The sequence below is a fragment of the Hyaena hyaena genome, unplaced genomic scaffold (genome assembly GCF_003009895.1).
Source record: "Hyaena hyaena isolate Hyena2069 unplaced genomic scaffold, ASM300989v1 scaffold_1073, whole genome shotgun sequence".
Lineage (NCBI taxonomy): Eukaryota > Metazoa > Chordata > Mammalia > Carnivora > Hyaenidae > Hyaena > Hyaena hyaena.
Genome location: NW_024081709.1, coordinates 440,949 through 461,561, shown reverse-complemented (window position 1 = coordinate 461,561; position 20,613 = coordinate 440,949). Strand labels below are relative to the sequence as shown.

The 20,613-nt window shown below is 34.6% G+C and overlaps 1 protein-coding gene across 1 annotated transcript in view; it reads left to right on the top strand.

Moving 5' to 3' along the window:
• UCHL3 (ubiquitin C-terminal hydrolase L3) overlaps nucleotides 1–20,293 on the top strand; it is a 42,144-nt gene extending 21,851 nt beyond the window's left edge. The window contains exons 7-9 of the mRNA XM_039222188.1: nucleotides 13,897–13,972; nucleotides 19,471–19,529; nucleotides 20,143–20,293. Of these exons, the coding sequence (XP_039078119.1) occupies nucleotides 13,897–13,972; nucleotides 19,471–19,529; nucleotides 20,143–20,226 (219 nt within the window). The 3' untranslated portion in view covers nucleotides 20,227–20,293. The remainder of the gene's footprint in view (nucleotides 1–13,896; nucleotides 13,973–19,470; nucleotides 19,530–20,142) is intronic.
• Nucleotides 20,294–20,613: the final 320 nt, after the last annotated feature.

The window sequence follows — 20,613 nt, the reverse complement described above, 5'->3', positions numbered from 1 at the left end:
CAGCTTTCCAAAATGGAGGAGGTAATGCTAGGATTTAAGATTTTTTCATTTGTAATAAATGAGAACCTATTCTCATGTTGTAGAAAGGAAAAGATTTCTGGGAGTTAGTTTGACCAGCTTAACAATGGTAAGCTTGAATTTAATGTAACATGTACAGATATGTCACTTTATTGATAGAGATTTCTGATGTGGAGAATTGTAAATTGAAGTGAAGAAACACAGTTGTTAAACTAATAGAGGAAACATCTTTCAAGAATGTCTTGAAATCTGTGGGCATCTTGATTTAGTAGGTGATCAAAATTATTAAATTTGCCATCATGTAGGTTTTCCATGGAATATATAGCGATATTTGTATATTTTGATATCTAGCCCGTCTTTCACTTTGACTTCTTTGCCAGCTAAACATGGATACTCTGTAGGAAAGTTTGCATCTTTTGCATGAATATGGTTTTATTTCCTATTTTAAATTTGGACCTTACATTTATTTAGTGCAATGTACTGTACTGAGATTTACTAAAAAATCTACAGAAATCCATTTTGAATTTATTCATAATTGCCATTTTAAACTTTTAAAGTTTTACTTATACGTACATATTCTCATGCACTTGCACACACATACTCATATGTGAATGCACACCCATTTATGATTTAACTTCTCATAACATTTGGCAGCCCTAGAGAAGTCCCTCATTCTTTCTCTTCCCGTGTGCCACTTTAAACTCAAGTGATATTGCTAACGTCTGAAAGGACATATACGTTCAGGAACTAACTGTTAAATTTAATTGTGATCAAATACATATTTTATCAACAGGTCACGTAAAAGGAATCATAATTCTAATGTTCATCTAAAGAGAAGCTAAATTATTATTACTATTTTTTTTTTTTTTATTTCTAGGAGAGAGAGAGACAGCGTGAGCAGGGGAGGGTCAGAGAGAGAGGGAGTCACAGGCTGAAACAGGCTCCAGGCTCCGAGCTGGCAGTCAGCACAGAGCCCGATGCGGGGCTCGAACCCACGAACCGCGAGACCATGACCTAAGCGAAAGTCGGACGCTTAACCGACTAAGCCACCCAGGCGCCCCGAAGCTAAATTATTTTTAAAAGTGGAATTTCATTTTTTTCAGTGTTTTATTCCCACTTCTACCCTGTGAAGGAAAGGAGATATTATACAGAAAATGCACATTGTTCTCCAATAGAGGTGCACAAATATTATAGGTTCTCAAGCCAGAAAATTCTCACTCTGAGATAACTGGAGATACTTGGACACATTTGGCATCACCTTGGGTGTCACAGTGTCAGTTGAGGAAGTTTTCTTTGTAACTCTTAAGTGTCATTTACAGTTGAATTTAATGGAAATTGAGGTGCTTATTAGCTTCCAAATATTCTCATCTTCTTAATTCTCACTGCTTTTGAAAGCACGTTTGCCACCTTACTTTAATGATGGTTCCCATTTACTGAATGTATCTTATGTGGTAGGCATTATACTAAGGGACGGATGTACCCTATTCTAATCTTCTAAATTCCTTAAGATCTATGTTACCCCATTTTACAGATGGGAAGACTAAGAAGTAACTCATCCAAGGTCACGTAGCTAGTAAGTACTGACCATGCTATCAAGGCAACAAAATGTGTGCATAAATCAAAATTGCTAAAACAAAAAAGAAGAAAGGGAGGATTTTTCATTTTAAAATTTTGTTTTTGTCCTAAGAGCAAAGTTAAATGCAGCTAATAATTCAGTGCAAATATGTAATGCGTTACAAGCAACCATTCATAGTTGTACTGAATATTCTTTGTTAACCTTATATCTGAGTTAGCTCTTAGTAGATTTTTCCTTATATTAAACATAAAATCTTACCCTTAAACTAGCCACAGTCTTTTGGTTATCATATTGTGTATATTTTAGAAAACAGTAATTATTTTAAGTATCTACCAGCTAATGATCCCTTCATGTTCAGAAAATTACATGGTATGATGATATTTTTCTTAATAACAGGATGCCCATTAAAATGAGAAAATGTTTTGGGTGCAAGCCAAAATCACTTAGTTTCTTTTAGCACTTTAGAATAATTCAGATTTGAGCACTTACAATAACCTTCCAAACACTTGATTTCTTAATAGAGAAGTATTTTTTAGGCAAACCCTCAGACCCCCTTTTAAAAATGTCTGTATCATTTCTTTTTAGCCTTTACAGTATTTCTAATTCATTGGTTAAACAGTTTAAAGAGTAATCTCGTTATTTTCATACACACAGGGACATGTACATTAACTGAAAGAAGGTTTTAAGCAGACATGCATCCTTTTTAAACAGACACACACCCTCCACCTTTTCATTAAAAGTTTAGTTCATTTCTTTTTAGCCTTCATGGTATCATGGTATTTCTAATTTTTTTATTGTTATTAAACAGTTTAAAGAGTAGTTGATTCATTTCTCATGTACAGTGTGATATGTACATTAACTGTGAGGGAAAAATAATTTGGCCTTGTAGGACCTGGGTATTTTGCTTTTGTTTTGTTTGTTTATTCTGAACTAGCTCTAAGTTTTTAAAAATAGAAACACTTGAATTGTGTTTGGGGGAATACAAATAGAGATAGTAATAGATTTCCCTCTACGAATCAGTTAAATTAATTGACAGTTGATGGGTGAGTGGCTCCGTGTGTGGTGAAAATACTGAAATTAGAGCCAGGAGTCATGTGTTCTGTCTCTGGCTTTGACTGTTATTAGTTGAATGCTCTCAGCAAGTCAATCAAGTCCTTGTGCTTTTGAATATTAAAAAAAAAAAACCACAAACACCAACATTGTCATAATAAACCCACTCTGTGTTTGTGTTTTATTATGTTTTATTTTTTTGGTATTTTATTTTTAACTCTGAGAGGATTTAGGTCAGAATCAGAATGCTTTAAAATCTCTGAAAATGAATGTTGATGCCTAAATCTTTATTGAATTCCTAAAGTTTTTTTGTGAAACAAAACATTTTGCTTTGTGAAAGCAAAACATTTAATCTACTTTTAAAATGCCTAGGGTTCTGAAAAGTCTATTCTAGGTTTTCCTGAATATTACATAATGAAGAGATAGATTTATTATTGCATGTGAAGTATCCTACTTGAAGTCACCCTATACTTTCACATTATCCACACAGCAGAGGGGATGCAGATTCAGTGGTAAAGTCCTGGCAAATGTTGATATTTTTAATAATTTTAATGAAATAAATAATTTTTTAAGCAATTTTGGATTCTAAAAGACTATAAAATCACCATAAGCAGCCCCAAAAGGGAAGTTTTCATTCACTCCTCCAAACTCACTGATATTTATGAGATAGACTAGAGATAAGACTAGAGAGAGTCCTAAGGTACAAGCCTAGGGAAGGGAAGTTTCTACTTTGGTTAAGGCACCAAGCCTGGATTCTTCTCCTCTACAAAGCAAAACCTAAAGATGCTAGGGCAAAAAACCTTCTTTGGGGAAGGGAATAGATAAAAACCACCCTTTGTGGCGGGGGGGACAGAAATCTGTGAGAGAAGTCGCTGGATGAGGAAAGCCTGATCCTAGATATTCAGGCATAAACAGCCTACCTATAATGGTAGAGCCAATGCCTAAACCAGAACAATAAAGAATGTCTCCATCTTCTCCCCATTAAAGACCAGCAAGCATCAATAAATGTCAAAAATATGAGAGTGAGTCAAGAACAAGGAGAGAAGCCTCTGAGCACAATTAGGGAAGACTAAGAAGTAACTCATCCAAGGTCACATAGCTAGTAAGTACTGACCATGCTGTCAAGGCAACAAAATGTGTGCATAAATCAAAATTGCTAAAACAAAAAAGAAAGGGAGGATTATATTTATATCTATATTGATATCGATATAGATATGAGAAAGCCTAAAGCTGTGAGTGGAACAAGAACATTGAAAAACGAAAGCATCTAACAACCCAGCTGCTACCCTAAGCACAGGATAATGGTAGATAAATTTTAAGCTGGTAGGTTGCTAAGGTTAACCATAGCGAAATAAAACCCAAACAGCTCAGCTCCTGACTAGATTGATTCAATTCCACATGCTAAAGGCCTACCAGAAGAGACATGCCCATTCTCAGACATAAGCACTATTTATCTCAGTTTGCTCTTACACAAGTTGTATAGCTTTTAACCAAAACTTACATGTCAAAGAAGAAACAAGAAAAATAACAGTACACTGTTGTAAGATAAAGCAGTCAAAAAATCAGAGTCAGATATGATTCAGATATTGGGACTGTCGGATGCAACTTGAAATAACTATAATTAATTCATTAAAGGCTCATGTGAGAAAGGTGGACATATACTAACAAATAGAAACTATAAATCAGAGAGTTTGAAACTATAAAAAATGGAAATGATAGTAATGAAAAATATGAAAAATATGATGAAGAATGCCTTTAATGGGTTCACCAACCCATAGAATTGACAAAATTGAGGAGAGAATCAGTGAATTTGAGGACACATCACTAAAAATCCTCATACTGAACCACAAAAGTAAAATACACTGTGATAGTGGTTTTGGGGGACCCTGAGCATCTAAGAGTTGTGGGGCAATTTCAAATCTAATACATGAAAGTAGAATCCCAGAAGGAAAAGAGAGACGTGGGAGCTAGATAGGGAAATGGGACAGTAAAACTATTTCAAGATCTCATGGTTGTTTTTCAAAGAATAATTAAAGACATCAAACCACAGCTTCAAGAATCTCAGCACTAAGTAAGATAAATACCCCTATGCTCCCATACTAAACACACATAGACACTGAGATATATAATATTCAAACTGTTGAAAATGAAAGATCAATAGAAAGTGTTCAGGGGAACCAGAAGAAAAAGACACATTCGATACAGAAAAATAAAGAGAATTATAGCAGGCTTCTCAGAAATTATACAAGCCAGAACGCCATGGAATGATATTTTTAAAGTTGAAAAAATTAAACAAAAAGATCTTTTAAAACTAAAGGACACATAAAGAGATTGAAACAAACAAAAACGTAGAGAATTCATTAGCAGGTTACCTGCACTACAATTTGGTACTACACAGAGTGCTGAAATGGAACAAGTGAAAGTAGATATAAATATTGTTCTTTTTAAAAATTGCTTTAGAAGACAATTAACTGTCTAAATAAAAAATGATAACCGCGCATTGTAAATTTATAGCATACATAAAAATAAAATGTATGACCCGAGCACAAAGTATGGAAGAAAGAATTTGGAATACTGCTGTAAGGTTTTTAGATGACTTATGATGTGGTGTAATATTTGAAGGTACACTGTGACTAAATATATGTATTTTAAACCCAAGCACAATTACTGGAAAAGATAGAAGTATAAACAATAAGACAATAGTAGATATTAAGTGGAATCATAGAAATAATTTTTAAAAAGGCAGACAAAGAACAGATGGAGAAAGTAGAGAACTGGCAAGATGAAAGTTTTTAATTCAACCATATTAATAGTTACATGAAATTAATAAAATAAAAATGATCTAAATGTAAACACATGAATTGAAAGATTATCACATTGGTAGAAAAAAGCAAAACTCAATAATGTGTGTTTACAAGAAAGTCACTTTAAATATAAAGGCACAGAAAGATTAAAATTAAAATAATGGGGAAAGATACACAATGAAAACACCAAACAGAAGAAAGCTGGAATAACTGTATTGAAATTAGATGAAGTAGACTTCAGAACCAGGAATATTACCAGTGGTAAAGAAGGACGTTATTGGAATAAAGAGATCAATTCACTAGACCTAAAGTTCATGTATGTAGCTAAAAATAGAGCCTCTAAATATACGAGACAAATACTGACAAAACTGAAGAGAGTAATAGACAAATCCACAAATACAGGCGGATATTTCAACACTCCTCTCAGTAATCAGTAGAACAGGTAGACCCAGAAAATTGGGAAGTACATAGAAAACCTTAACAGCATTGTTATACAACTTGTCCCTATTAACATTTGTGGAACATTCCACCCAAAAAACAGCTGAATATACATTCTTTTCAAGTACACATGGGATGGTCACCAGGATGTATCATATCCTGAACCAGGAAATTAACAATTTTTTAAAAAGTTGAAATCATACAAAGAAAGTTTACTGGCCATAATGGAATTATATTAGCAACCAATAACAGAAAAAAAAATCTGGAAAATTGCCAAATATTTAGAAATGAAACTGTATACTTTTAAGTAGTTCATGGATCAAAGAGGAAGTCACAAAGGAAATTAGAAAATATTTTGGATAAAAATTTTAAAATCAAAATATACAGATCTCAGCAAAAGCAGGGATTAGAGAGAAATCTCTAACATTAAATGCTTATAGTAGAAAAGAAACAGGAGTTACAGAAAAATCTATAGCACTAAATGCATAAAGTAGAAAAGAAAAAGGAATTCAAGAGAATTGATAGTATTAAATGCTATGGTAGAAAAGAAAAGACACTTCAAGTCAGTGATTTAAATTTTTACCTTAAGGTGGTGAAAGAAGAGTAAATTAAACTGAAATCAAGCAGAAGGAAGAAATAATAAAGATAAAAGCAGAAATCAGTGAAATTCATTATTGTACTAAAGGTCCTGCCCAATGCAATAAGGCAAAAAGAAAGGGCAGATGGGTTAGGCAGGAAGAACTAAAAGTGTATTCATAGTGAGCATGTTTTTTTATGTAGAAAATCGTTTATTTAAAAATGAGTAGATCAACTTACAAAATGTGGGCAGACTAGATATTATAGCATTATAAAATCATGAAGGTGATAACTATATTGCTGTTATGCAAGAGAATTCTCTTGGCTATAGGAAATACTGAAGTATTTAGGGGTAAAGGACCATGATATACGTAACTTCCCCTAAATCCTCAAATGGTTCAGGAAGAAAATTACGTAGAGAGGACATAAATGCAGAGGACAAAGCAAATGCGGGGTAGGATGTCATAGGCGTACATTTCAGTATTTCGTGGACTATTTATGTTTTTCTAACTCTATACATTTGAATTAAAAGAGTTTTTAAAAGGTTTTTCAAAAATGGCAAAAGAAGAGGGCAATTACACTTGAAGTAGGAAATTCCTTTTTTTTATAGTAAGCAAACATGAGAGATTAGGTAATATCTGCCTATAGCAAAGAGTATGTTTGCTTACTGCTTGCTATAAAACGTGTTTCCCCAAACTCAGTGTTCCTCTCCTGTAATGCAGCTCACATGTGTGCAGCCATCCTTTCGGGCCCTCTGTGTTGCCTTCATGTGAGAGGACGCAAACATATAGATGGTCATGCTCCTGGCTCTGCTATAAGTAAAGTCCTGTTTCTCTGACCCAGGAGTCTCATGTCTTCTCCCAGGATCGACTTTTTCAATTGAAAGGGTAAAATAAAATCTCAGACCTCGGGGGTCTAGTCCTGCGAACATTTCCTACTTGTCCCGCTTTCTCTCCTTTTTCTCACACTGAATTGTTTGCCAGGAATCCCTTTCCCATTTCACCTGCCCAAACCTTACACCTTCTTTCAGTGTACACCCTTCAGTTCTGCTTCTGGCTTAGTGATCACTCCCTCCCAGATTCTTAGAAGATTTTTGTTTTGCTCCACTGCTCATTAGTCATCTCTTCCCTTTCTTTCTTCACTCCATTTTCTTTTCCCTCTTTATCCATTTTTCTTCTCTTCCCCATTCTCGCCTCTCTTTTTCCTATTGAAATGTAATTGGATTGAATATGACAAACTTCTGATTAGTCTATGTGAGAGCAGTTTATTCCTGAATAGAGCCAAGTATAGGATTTATTTATGTATTTCTTTTTTTTAAGTTTTTTTTAATGTTTTATTTATTTTTGAGAGAGCGAGAGCATGAGCATGAGCAGGGGAGGGGCTGAGAGACAGGGAGACAGAGAATCCAAAGCAGGCACCAGGCTCTCAGCTGTCGGCACAGGAGCCTGACGCTGGGCTCGAACTCACCATCTGTGGGATCATGACCTGAACCGAAGTCAGACGTTCTGCCGACTGAGCCACCCAGGTGCCCCTATTGATATATTTCTGATTGACTGGTTCTTATTAAGAGCCACTGAAGTGGTCACAAGCATGTTTTTTTAACCCTTGTCACAGAGATAGTTTTATTTTAGGTTAGTGTATTGTTTATAGAGATTGACAGTACTAAGTAGGATCACAGAATTTTCAGGGTTCAAAGAGTCCTAGAAATCATTCACGGAAAAACACTTCATTTTCCTAAAGAGATTAAGGTCATGGTTAGTGAAATTCATTATCACTTCCCAAGGGCTCATATTACTATTCTTATTGCTGCTTCTCACTATGGTTATAAATGATTATAGTTTTTTTTCATACTGCTTTAAATTAAATTTTTTATTTCATGTACTGGTAGTGTTTATTGGAAGTAGCAACCATAAAATTATCGTTTGGTTTGCCATTAATAAGTTAGTTATTGTAATCATGTGCATTTTGTGGAAAACTGTTGGATCAGATTCAGCGTTTATGGTATAATTATGTTTGAAAGTATCTATTCTCAAAATATCTAATTTTAAGAGGATTATACCTCTTGTTATTAGAATCTGGTCTAATAAATTAGTAATAAAATCTTTCTTGTGGACAATTAGGCAACACATCAAGGTCATTCTACACAATGGATTCCAGAACCAGATTTTCTGTTTGAATCCCATCTCTGCCACTTGCTAGCACTGTGGCCTTGGTTATATTAATTAACCTCTATGTGTTTTGATTCCTCATTTGTAAAATGGGAATATGTACCTATCTCATGGGTTACTGGGAGATTAAATGAATTGATACATGTAAAATGCTTAAAGGAGTGCCCAGGACAAAATAAGTGATACATATTTTAACTTATACTGCTGATTACTAAAAGATGGCTAATAGGCTGTGATAGTTTCCATTTGTAAGCCTAAGTAAGACGATAGTTTATGCAGGCCATCAGCTTCAGAGGGGTTAATTTCACTCCTCTTTATATTTTGAAGTTTTTTTCCCCTCCTTAGAGCTTATTTCCGGCAAGAAATTCTTTTCACCAGTGCCTCTGTCACCATTCAGTTTTCTTCTACACATTATTTTTTGTTCTGTGTGTGTTACATATTGTGTGTTTTTTGTGTGTGTGCCTGTTTTTTAAACTATTTGATGTAATAACTCCATTTTAGTGGCTTTTAAATAATTCCATGAGTCTGTGCTATGCAAATGAGGATAAACATTTTAGATGGGTACTTAAAGAAGCTATGGAATATAACCTGATACCTTGGTTATATATTTCCACTTTATCCAGTTCTAACCAATATTTATATATAATCCTTTTCTAGATTATGGTTAATTAAAAGTACTAGACCATATAAATACAGATATGACCATACGTTGCTTTTAAGAATAAATGATCGCCCAGTAACGTGGTCTAAGTATAATGTTCTCTTTTTTAATTATGTAGTCCTCCTCGCCATCCTCATCCCAGCCTCATTCTAGCCACTGCAGAACGAAGGCCTCATCATTGTGTCACCATGCATCCCTGCCCTGGGTCAAACGTAACCATGTAGGCCCTGCAAAGGCTACCAGTCCATCTCTCCGTCTTCGTCGCTGGCGACCCTTCTTACGCCTACCATCTATGGGTCTCCATTCTGTTGTAAGTGTAGTCAATCTTCCATCTCTTCTTCCAGTGACAAGGATAGTCCATTTTTTTTCCTTACACTTCTTCAGTCTTGAAAGTGCTTTTCTCTTGGTTCACACAACCATTAGCTTTTTCTCCCCCAAGAAGATTGCAAGCATACCCCTATGCTTTGCAGTCAAGCTTGACTTTCACCAGTGCCTCGGTGAACATTCATCTTTCCACTCCATATCCCACCCACATAAGGATGCCTGCCTTTGGATGAGTACTGATTGACATTCATGATAATGTTTAAGTTCAGTTGTTAAAGTAAATATGTATTCTCTTACCCTTCATCTTTCTGATTTCATTTAGTTGACTCAGGTCAACAAATGCTGTGTACCTTCTGAGTTCTTTGCCATCTCTTTGTTTATTTTTTTCATGTTTCTGAACATGACTGTAGTCTCTTGCCATGCTCTGGGGTCACTTTATTTACTCTATCCTTAACCTAATCCTTCATGGTGTAGGGTGTTTCATCTAAGCTATTTTGTTCCCTGAGGTGTCTCAGGTACTTGGTTTAATCTTGATCCAATCTTCCCTGCCTATTCAGTTTCTAAAGATCTTTTCCAAGTAGGAGGTGAAGATTTTCTCCTTGTGAATTGATGTAGGTTTCCCACAAATTTTATGATTTCTCCTTCTTAGGTTGATAATATTAGCAAACTATTAAAAAGTACATTCATTCTTTTAGTCTTGCTAATTATCTTAAATGTTGAGGTTGATGGTGGATTTCTAATAATTCTCATAATTGAAATAAACTGCAGAGTTAGGCAACTCCAGCTCTATCTTTCTACTGTTTTAGACTTATATAGCAATGACTTTCATTTGGCAGAGCCTACCTAGAAATGCTCTATCTGAAAGATTTGGTGTATGCCATCCATTTATGAAAAACTTCATGCTTCTAGAAATCATCGTAACTTCTGAAGCCAGAGGAAGTCTGATTCCTCATACATTTAGTGCTTTAAAAAATTGAAAGTTGGTGTCAAACATTCTTTCCTCCCCTTTATTTACTCTTTTAGAGCTATACTCAAACTGTGAAGCAGAGTTTTGACAGTTTTCCTTAAATATGTATGTCCCCCATATATCAGTATGGTCATCAACGTAGCCTTTCATTTATGCTGAGTATCAAGCAACAAACTGGTGTCTCTCTATTTCATTTTCCTCGTTGGATCACAACATGCATTTGCCATTTTTATTCATTTATCTGTTTACAATTTTTTGCTTCCCTACTGTGCCATACATTGTTTGGCATAGTAGGAGATATAAGGTGAATTATATGATCAGAGTAAAACCCTAATTTTGTAAATTCTAACTTGGGCACAATTGATTCTAAATATTCCTTTGTACTTTTAAAATATTCTAAATATAAATGAACATATCATAAAATTGGTGTTTCTAGTATTATATGATTTTATGTAAGTTTTATCTTTGCTTTCCATATTAATTCTGTTGCTTTATTGCTTCACAAATATTTTCATAGCATAGCATGGATTCTAGAACTACCCTGCCTGAGTTTGAAACCAGATTCCATCACTTACTGTATATGTATACAGTATGTATAACAGTTTTCTTGAGAATAAATGAGTGTATTACCTACCTCAGAGAATTTGTATGATGATTAATTGGTCAGTACATATGATCCAGTCTATAGCTTCTAGTTTCTGCCTTCTTCGTCATTTTTTTAAATGGAAGACTTTGCCTTTTATTTATTGTTCTTGTCTTTAGTGGAGTCATTTTTAAGCATTTGGATAATTGCAAATTTCAGACTAATGAAGTAGACCAAAGGGAAAGGCTCCTAATAGGTACTGAGGTTCTGTGGAAGGCGTAGAAGTTTTGAGCTTTACTTGCCTTTTATAATAATTTGAAGGCTTTTCATACCCTCTATAGAGTTTTGTATTTTTAGTACACACTTTTGGATAAAAGGTATAATGACTCACAATTATGAGTCACTAGCTTGAGTGATATCTTATATTTGTGATAATGTATTAATATTTTAACATTACATAATGCTTTTATAGCACTTAACAATTTACAAAGTACTTTCACACATTTCACTTAAACTTTAAAAGAGATAAGACACCCAGTACACACAGGTATTGGGTATATACATATTCAGGTGTTGGACTCCAGCTGTACTTTTCCCTCTAGCATGGTTGTATGTACTGACAGATTATGAAAAGCAGAAGCTGTAAGATGTATTATTCCTAAGAGATGGGGTTAACATAATTTATAATTTTTGAAAATGCAGTAGCTCAAGAAAATTAAAATACTTGATATCCTCTTGGAGAATTGTCTTAAAATGAGTAAAGACCATTTTCTAGTTGGATAAAGAATCAGTTCTTGTGTTTTTTGTTATAGAACTGAATGTATAATTTGTAGAGTTGCTTAGGTTTAGCCTTGAAAAGTTGGAATTTTCTTTTGGTCATTAGTAAAATGAGGATATTGGATTGCGTGATCACTAATATTTTTTGATTCTCTGACCAGGAAAGTAAGGGAACTCACTATCACTGTCTTTAAATATGTGAAGAAATATGTTCAAGAGGGATTAGACTTTTTCTAAGATAATGGAAAATATTGGGAGACATATATTAGCCTCAGATGAAGAATAACTCCAACAAACTGTCCAAAGATGGAATGGACTCCCAGTCCATTCTCATAGAGGCCCCTGCAAGATGGGGCTTGAGAGGAGTCTACTATTGGAGCAATAGTGAAAGTAGATAATTTTGATTACTACCAACAATGGGATTCTTCATTCTAAGTTGAAATTAAGAAGAGCTAGTTTGCCACATTAATGTTACGCTGAGATTCGCCCATTCATAATTGGAGGGAAATAATCTCTGAAGAATAATGTGAATTTAGATGAGTCACTCTATCTATAAGTGTTTTAGAAGCATTCAGTAAATCCAGGGGCGCCTGGGTGGCTTAGTCGGTTAAGCGTCCGACTTTAGCTTAGGTCATGATCTCGCGGTTCGTGGGTTCGAGCCCCGCGTCGGGCCCTGTGCTGACTGCCAGCTCGGAGCCTGGAGCCTGTTTCAGTCTGTGACTCCCTCTCTCTCTGACCCTCCCCTGCTCACGCTGTCTCTCTCTCTCTCCTAGAAATAAATAAAACATTAAAAAAATTTAAAAAAAAAAAAAAGAAAAAGCATTCAGTAAATCCAAAATAACGTTTATTCTATAGCTTTAAATTTTTGCATCTGAAAACTTCTTATTACAACTACTTAAAATTATAAAATTATCTGAAGGTGAAAAAAAATTTTGGAGTTCAGATACTGTTGTGTTACTTATAGCATGTTAATATGAGATGTGATTTGATTTATGCCTTTTTAAAATGTTTGCCTCTAAAATTTGTACTTGCATTTAACAGTGATTATATTTTATTTCAAACCATTTAGATTTGATATATAGCTAATACATAGTACTGCTAACTGTATAGCTTACTCAGTATCATAGTGCCAGCTAATCATGTATTGACCTTGGGTAATTTATTTAAATTTCTAAGAAATGTAGCAGATATTGCCTAATGCAAATTGAATTTAGTAAACTAAAAAAAACACACACAGAAAAACAAAACAAAAAACAAATTGATGTAATTTTAATTTCAAATGTTTTACGAAGAAAACCAGAGAAAATCATAGGTTATAGTTCATTGTACTTTAATTTGCTTTTCTATTTTTCCCCCTTTACTCTTTTGGGCTATTTTCCTGCATTTATTCATTTTTAAACTTTTTGAATCTGTGATGAATAATGAAAGTTATTTAATTCTAAGACTATTTATATTACATTGTTCAAACACGGAGATTATCAAGTTCAAATCATTAAGGAAAGAATTCACTTTCTTGATGTCTTGAAATTTTGCTTGAAAAGTTTCTTTTAACTTTATGCTATTGTTAATTTTTTAAAAAACTTTATTTCAAATTTCAAAAATTAGACAAATCGGTTCATGTACTCATGTCTTTTAGCAGGAATGCATCGGGCATTGACTAGGTACCAGGCACTGTACTCTGTATGGGGCCTGCCAGGGTTGGACAATATGAAAGGTTTTTAAGATCCATTGAGCTTAAGAAAGATGTGCTTTAGTTGAGGTTTTTCCTGGTTGATGGATGAAGACATTGTCATAAATGTGGTCCTGTTCATTCTTTGTTCACCAGATCAAAGATTAATAAGCCTTGAATTATGTTGGATGAATGTGCTCTCATGCCATTTCATATTTGTATGTGTTTACTTGTACTTGATTGACTACTAACATGTATAATATATATTTCCCCCTCCTCTTTCAGGCGCCAAGTATAGATGAAAAAGTAGATCTTCATTTTATTGCATTAGTTCATGTAGATGGGCATCTCTATGAATTAGGTAAGAACTATTTAAATTTATTCTGGGGAGGGAAATGATAAATGGGAAAGTATGATTAACAGGACTGTTGACACTTATTGTGTTTACTTGAGTTGGCATAGTGACATTTTTCCATTTAAGATTTTTTATTAGAAAAAAATAATTTTTATGATGTTTACGCAACTTCTAATTCAAGAAAGTGTGCCTACCACCTTTGCATCTCAAGCAAAGCAGGGAAGTGGAAATCATAGAAAACTCCTGTAAATCACGTCAGCATTCTTAACTAAATTACTAAGTTAGTTATCATCAACATCTGGATGAACCATCTTGATCTGGAAACAACTTTTAGAATACAATGTAATATTCATAATGACTAATTTTTGTATTCAGTAATGGATATTACTAGTTTTCAGGCTTTTGTACTAGCTCTTTGTGCTGCCTCTGATTTTTTAACTTTATAGGAGTTTGTGTTTTCTGGCAGCCATTCCTTAAGACATATGTCAAAGTAGCCATGATTAATTATTTGGCATTTTGGCCTATACCTGCACTTCTTTTCTAGAAATTACCTGTAGTTGGCCTGTTTGGGGAGTTTTGGAGGAGATCCTCAAAGTGTTAATTGATCCCATTCAAACATAACACACCTCTTATGATTCTTTAATAGTTGGTATATAGTACTTATTATGAGTCCTTCTTGTCCTTCAACATGAGACCTTCTTGGGTTTAAAAAAAGGCCAAATAAAAAAGAGAAGTCTTTTCAATTTTTAGACACCATAATTTTTAGTTCTCTTTCTTTTCATTTGCCATCTGTATATTAACTTGCCACTTTCATTTCCCTTAACTTATTTAAAGGCAGAAGAGTTCTGAAAGAACTCCTGTGACTATAAATGTGGTCCATAAAATTTAGGTAGATTTTATGTTTGGAATATACTATATAGTATAGAATAATACACTCAGTTAAAAAGAAATGACTCTATTAAAGGGGTGAGGAAAGAAAAGAACACAATTGTATAGATACCTATACCTACGAGGGTTGTTTACAATAGTAGTAGAGTGTTTTGAGTTAGAATCACACTGAACTGAAGTCATTGTCATGGGAGTTTATGACAGACCTGCAGGGCAGGGTGGAAGTTAGTTTGCTAACTCAGTCTACCAGGTCTGTGTAGAGATAAGATGTAATAGTGATTGGGGATCACATGTCTGACTGCTGGAAGCTGAGTTTCTACTCTGAACTTTGAATCCTAAAAAGTAGCTAGTGGACATGGAAGTGAAGCAAGTGCTATGACTTAAGCCACATTTTGTTGACTTCAAGAAAGTAGACTTAGGAAAGGCCAGAGAAATGATAACTGTGAGCCATAACCAGAAACCATGAAAGTGACGATGACTTTCCTCATGAGAGACTTATCAGGAGACCAAACAATAACATCTAAGAGATATTTAGGGAAAAGAAATCTCTGATCATCTCAACAGGAAGGAGTTGACTAAAAACCTTAATTTGGTTAGGTAGGTCTATGAGCTCAAAGGCTAAAAAGGACAGTTAGAAGGAAAGATATGTATCAAAGGGTAAGCTACACGTGAAGAATGGTTTTCTTCTGTAGCACCCCAAGATAGTCACAAAAGGGTTTTAAAATTGGTTTGAACACCAGAACAGGAAGGACATCAGAAAAGAAAGACAGAACTTGTTTGGTTAGGTGTTCTTTAGCAAGAAGAATGATAATAGCTGATAGAAAATTACAGCCCTCTGGGGATTACATTCTTTAAATTTGTTTAAAGATTTTCAGAATTCTAAAGAATAACAATAATCTTTTAGATGTCAAACAGAACAGGGATAAGTAAAAAACAAATGAAAATGGGGAGTTGCTGATTCACTTCTAGGGAAACTGGCAGTAAACCTGTTGCAAATTCTAATAAACGTAAAAGGAATGTTGAGGGAGAAGACTATGGAGTTAGCGAATAGAAAACAGTGATTAAGAGACCAGCATACGGTTTTTGAGGAAAAAAATCATTTTGAGGTAATCTTATTTTTAAAAGTAAGGCTACCAGCGGCTCCTGGGTGGGTGGCTCAGTTGGTTAAGTGTCTGACTTTTGACTCAGGTCATGACCTCATGGTTCACGAATTTGAGCCCCACGTTGGGCTTTATACTGACAGCTTAGAGCCTGGAGCCTTCTTCAAATTCTGTTTCTCCCTCTCTCTGCCTCTTCCTCTCTCTCTCTCTCTCTCTCACACACACACACACACACATACACACACACACACAAAACAAACACTAAAAAATTTAAAAATTAACTAAACATAAGGCTATCAGAATGTAGACATGGTGCAAGTTAATTTCTACAGGACAATTATTCAACAAAAGATAGTGGTCATCTTTGATATATTCATTCTATACTAAATTGTAAGTTTACCTGATGAAAGGAACTGAGTTATTCATCTTTTTCTTAACACCTCTTCCTTTTCAGTAGGACTTCATGTCGTTCCTGGCATATGTAGGCCGGGGGAGAAGTACATATTTTTAAATAGATGTAATTACTCTTTGTGGATACATTATAACAATGGAGTTTGAAAGTGGATTTAGAACTGATTGAACCAGCAAACTATAAAACTGTTAACCAAAAAATGATTGTCTACCCAGAGTAAGAAGAATACTAGTTGGTTGAATCATTTAAAACATTTTAATTTTGAAATCATTTTAATTTTTTATAAAAATTATAGAAATTGTATAGAGTTCCCATAAAGTCTTTACTTAGATTCCCCAGATTGAGTTAGTATGTCTGAACCATTTGAAAATAAGTTGCAGACATGGTGCCCTATTATTCTCTAATATTTATGTATTTCTTCAAAACAGGTGCATGCTCTTTTACACAACTACAGTGTAACTATCAAAATCAGGAAATTAAGACTGATTCGTCTTATCATTGAATTCACAGATCCTACTCAAATTTTTCTGATTTTTACAGCATCCTCTGTAGGTCCAGAATTCAGTCCAAGGTTGTGTGTTATGTTTAGTTGTCTTGTTTGTCTCCTTTAATCCAGAATGGTTCCTCAATCTATTCTTGCCTCTCATGTCTTTCACATTAATTTTTAAGCATATACGGCAGTTACTTTGAGTTTTTCAATTTGCGTTGTCTGATAATGTCCTCATAATTTGTACATTTTTAGCACATACACCACAGAAGTGGTGCTGTGGAGCATCATTTTAGGAGGCTCATGATGTTGATGCGTCCCATTATCGGTGATGATAACCTTTTTTCATTTGGTTTAGATAGTACCTGCCTGATTTCTCCATTATAATGTTAACAAGTATGTAAAACATTAATATGTTAATATGTTATACTTACTAGTTAGGAAGTGATGAATAAATATTCAGGAGGTACTTCAAGCCTATGTAAAATGTACAGTTGCTCATTAAGCCTTTATCAGATTTAGCATCCATTGATGATTGTTAAGTGAATTTTCACTATGATGGTTGCCAAATGGTGATTTTAAAAAAATTCCCTCCAACATTAGAAGCTTTCTTTTTTCCTTCCTTCCTTCATTCAATGTCACAATGGACTCCTGGATTCATATTTTACTCAGGAGGTTATAGTCCATTATCATCATTTATTTTCATATTCAAATTTTCCCAAACTTGGCCTTGAAGGGAACCCCTTCAAGCTGGCCCTTTTGTGCTTTTGATGTGTTCCTGTCCTTCTTTAAGCACTTTCTAACTATCAGATAGAATAAGATGTTCTAGGCTCATCTTTTATTTTCTGTGCCCCAGCCCTCTCTTCAGGTGCTTTTCCATAGAGCCCTGGTTCCTTTTAGCTGAAAATGGTATTTAGAACCAATATCTGGGCAGTAGGTGTGCTCATTGCTACTACGCCCTCTCAGCAGACAAAGCTAAGAAATATTTGTATGTATTATAAAAATACACTCTCATATGTATATGTACATGTGAGTATAGACGTACCCACAATTATATCTGTTTATATATTTAAAAGCATTCATTTACGCAAACACTTCTAATCTAATACCACAGAGTTTATTCTAGTGTTCTCCATTACTGTTTGTATATTTCTTGATTTACCCATTCCTCTTGTACATAAACAAGCTCTTGGCCACCCCAAGCCTAAAACTCAGATCCCTGCTGCTCCCTGCCCCCCACCTAGCATGCCAATCCTGGCCCGGCCCATACAAAGAGCAATACCTCTGCAAAGTGGGGAGCTACCTTCCCTCTGATACTGTAGATTCCGGAACTCTGCTCTCCTTCTGCTCATTTCCCTCATTAAGACTATTGTGCTCTGCTTGGATTTCCCATTATGGACCTGGCGGGAAGCTACTATTACTCTCGGGCTTTCATACAAACTGCCTATTTTCTAATGTCTAAAAACAATTGTTTCAACTATTTCATCCAATTTTTTAGTTGTTTCTAGTGGGAGATCTCGTCCGGCACCAGTCACTCCAGCCTGGCTGGAGGTGGAAGTGGCCTAAGTATAATGTCTTCACTCCCCACATGGAAGAGAATTTATTTTTCCTGTGTCACCCTTGTTCTTTAACCCCCCTCCCAATCACAAAATAGATTATTTCCTTTCTCCTCTTCTTCTAGTTCTGTTGTAGTTGTTTGTATTATTGTGACCACAGAAACATTCTCAGCTGAGCCATAATTAATGTACTTTTTTTAAAAAAAGCTTTTATTTCTCCAGATTTAATATTTGTCTCATTTTGCCTTTTGGTTTGTTTAGGTAATCTTCCCTCATATTTTCTTCCAAAGTGGTTCCTATCAGTCCAACTCTATCGCTATATATGCATATAGATTCAAACATCTTTTATTATGTTTAGAAGCCATGGAATTATAAAATGGATTGCGTTTAATGGATTGAACTTGAAGTGCCACTTATAAGACATCTGAGATTTAGATTTGAAGAGAGTATCAGTTAACTTTGGTTAGGATGAGTTTATACAATACTGGACTTTTTCCTTGTTTCATAGCATTCATAAAGGAGTAGTTTGGTCAAGATGTTTATATTTGTCTTTAATTAATTTTGGTGGTCAGTGAAATGACCCTCGGTTGTTTAGATTATTGCTCTGTACTCCTCCCTTGGAGCGCATAATTAGTGGTGATACACAAATCTTGTGGTGGCTCCCTTTCATTGGTATAAGCGTGTCCGTCTTAGGGGCCTTCTGATTCAGCTTTTAAGGTGAAGCAGTACATTTTTTCATATTTATGAGAGGAGAAACTAGGATTTTAACTTTTTAAAACCTGACCTGCTAGTTTGGCCTTTTTTAAGGAAATTAAAGCCATGTTTGTTTCTAAAACTTCTGTTTGTGGAGCTGATTCAGGCTTTCAAACATAGAAACAAGGTTCTAATAACATTTAATGTAAAAAAATATTGAGTGCACAATTTGAAATTGGTTTTTTTAGGATATATTATTTTCAATATCTTCTGACTTTGCCTCACTATGGGAAAAGGAAAATGAAAGTTGGAAGTACATTGTCCTGTATAAGCAGCTAAATGTTCAACTGTTTGTTCGTTTTCCACAGATGGACGGAAGCCATTTCCAATTAACCATGGGGAAACTAGTGATGAAACTTTACTAGAGGTAACAACCAAACTTGTCAGCCCGTGTTAAGTGTTATTAATGTTCTTGCTATCCTTAGAATATGTCTAAAGATCACTTGTATAACATTTTCTCTGTCTTTGGATACTTCCATGTCTTTGCTTTTTTGAGAAAATCTGAAAAGAAAACTCTGAATTAGGGTTAAAAAATCTATGCAGACGAAGAGGTTTTCAGATCTCTTTGGGTGAACAGGTATCAAATTTGAAAAAGAAAACAGTATTGAAAGAGGTGCATATCCTATCCCATATTTCACTGAATCAATGGTACCATCATTTGTGTCTTGATCCTGATTTAGAGATTTTTACATTTGTGAACAAATTGGGTGGCTAAGAATCAACAAAATCTGTAATTTTCAAGTTAAGAGTTTCTTTAAAGTATTTTAAGAAAGAACACTTACTATATCTTATAGTTTTCTACTAAGTGAAGTAGGCCACCAACCATTCACTCTTCTGGTGTGCTTTAAGTTATTTTGCATTGGGGAAAAAGAAGGCTGCAATATAAAATGAGTATGAATTAGGAAAATATGAAACACTTATCATTTAGTAATAAAACACATGTTTATAAACTGAAAAATTACCCATTTTTGTCCCTATAGGACGCCATAGAAGTTTGCAAGAAGTTTATGGAACGTGACCCTGATGAATTGAGATTCAATGCAATTGCTCTATCCGCAGCATAGCTTGTCAGTAATGGAAACACCAAATACTGTATTATTTGCAACAAAAATTAAAACTTCTGCTGCCATACACTAACTCAAAAATTTTGATATTTTCATTAACTTGATGGATTAAACTTTATGTGAATTAAACTTTGACTTAATCTGCGTTTTATTTTTGCCCCACATTAAAGCTGCAGTTGTTTTCTTCCCTTTCTTTCTTGTGAAAGACACCTTGTTTGAGGACTGGCAATAGCTTTCTCATTCTCTTGTCAGTTTCGTGGGAGATTCTGTGCTGGGACACTGACACAATTTCCATCTGCGTAGTATGAATATATGTTAGATCATAGGTTTTGACACATTCTTTTAACAAGCATTTGTTGCACATCTGCTTAGAATCAGCTGGATGCT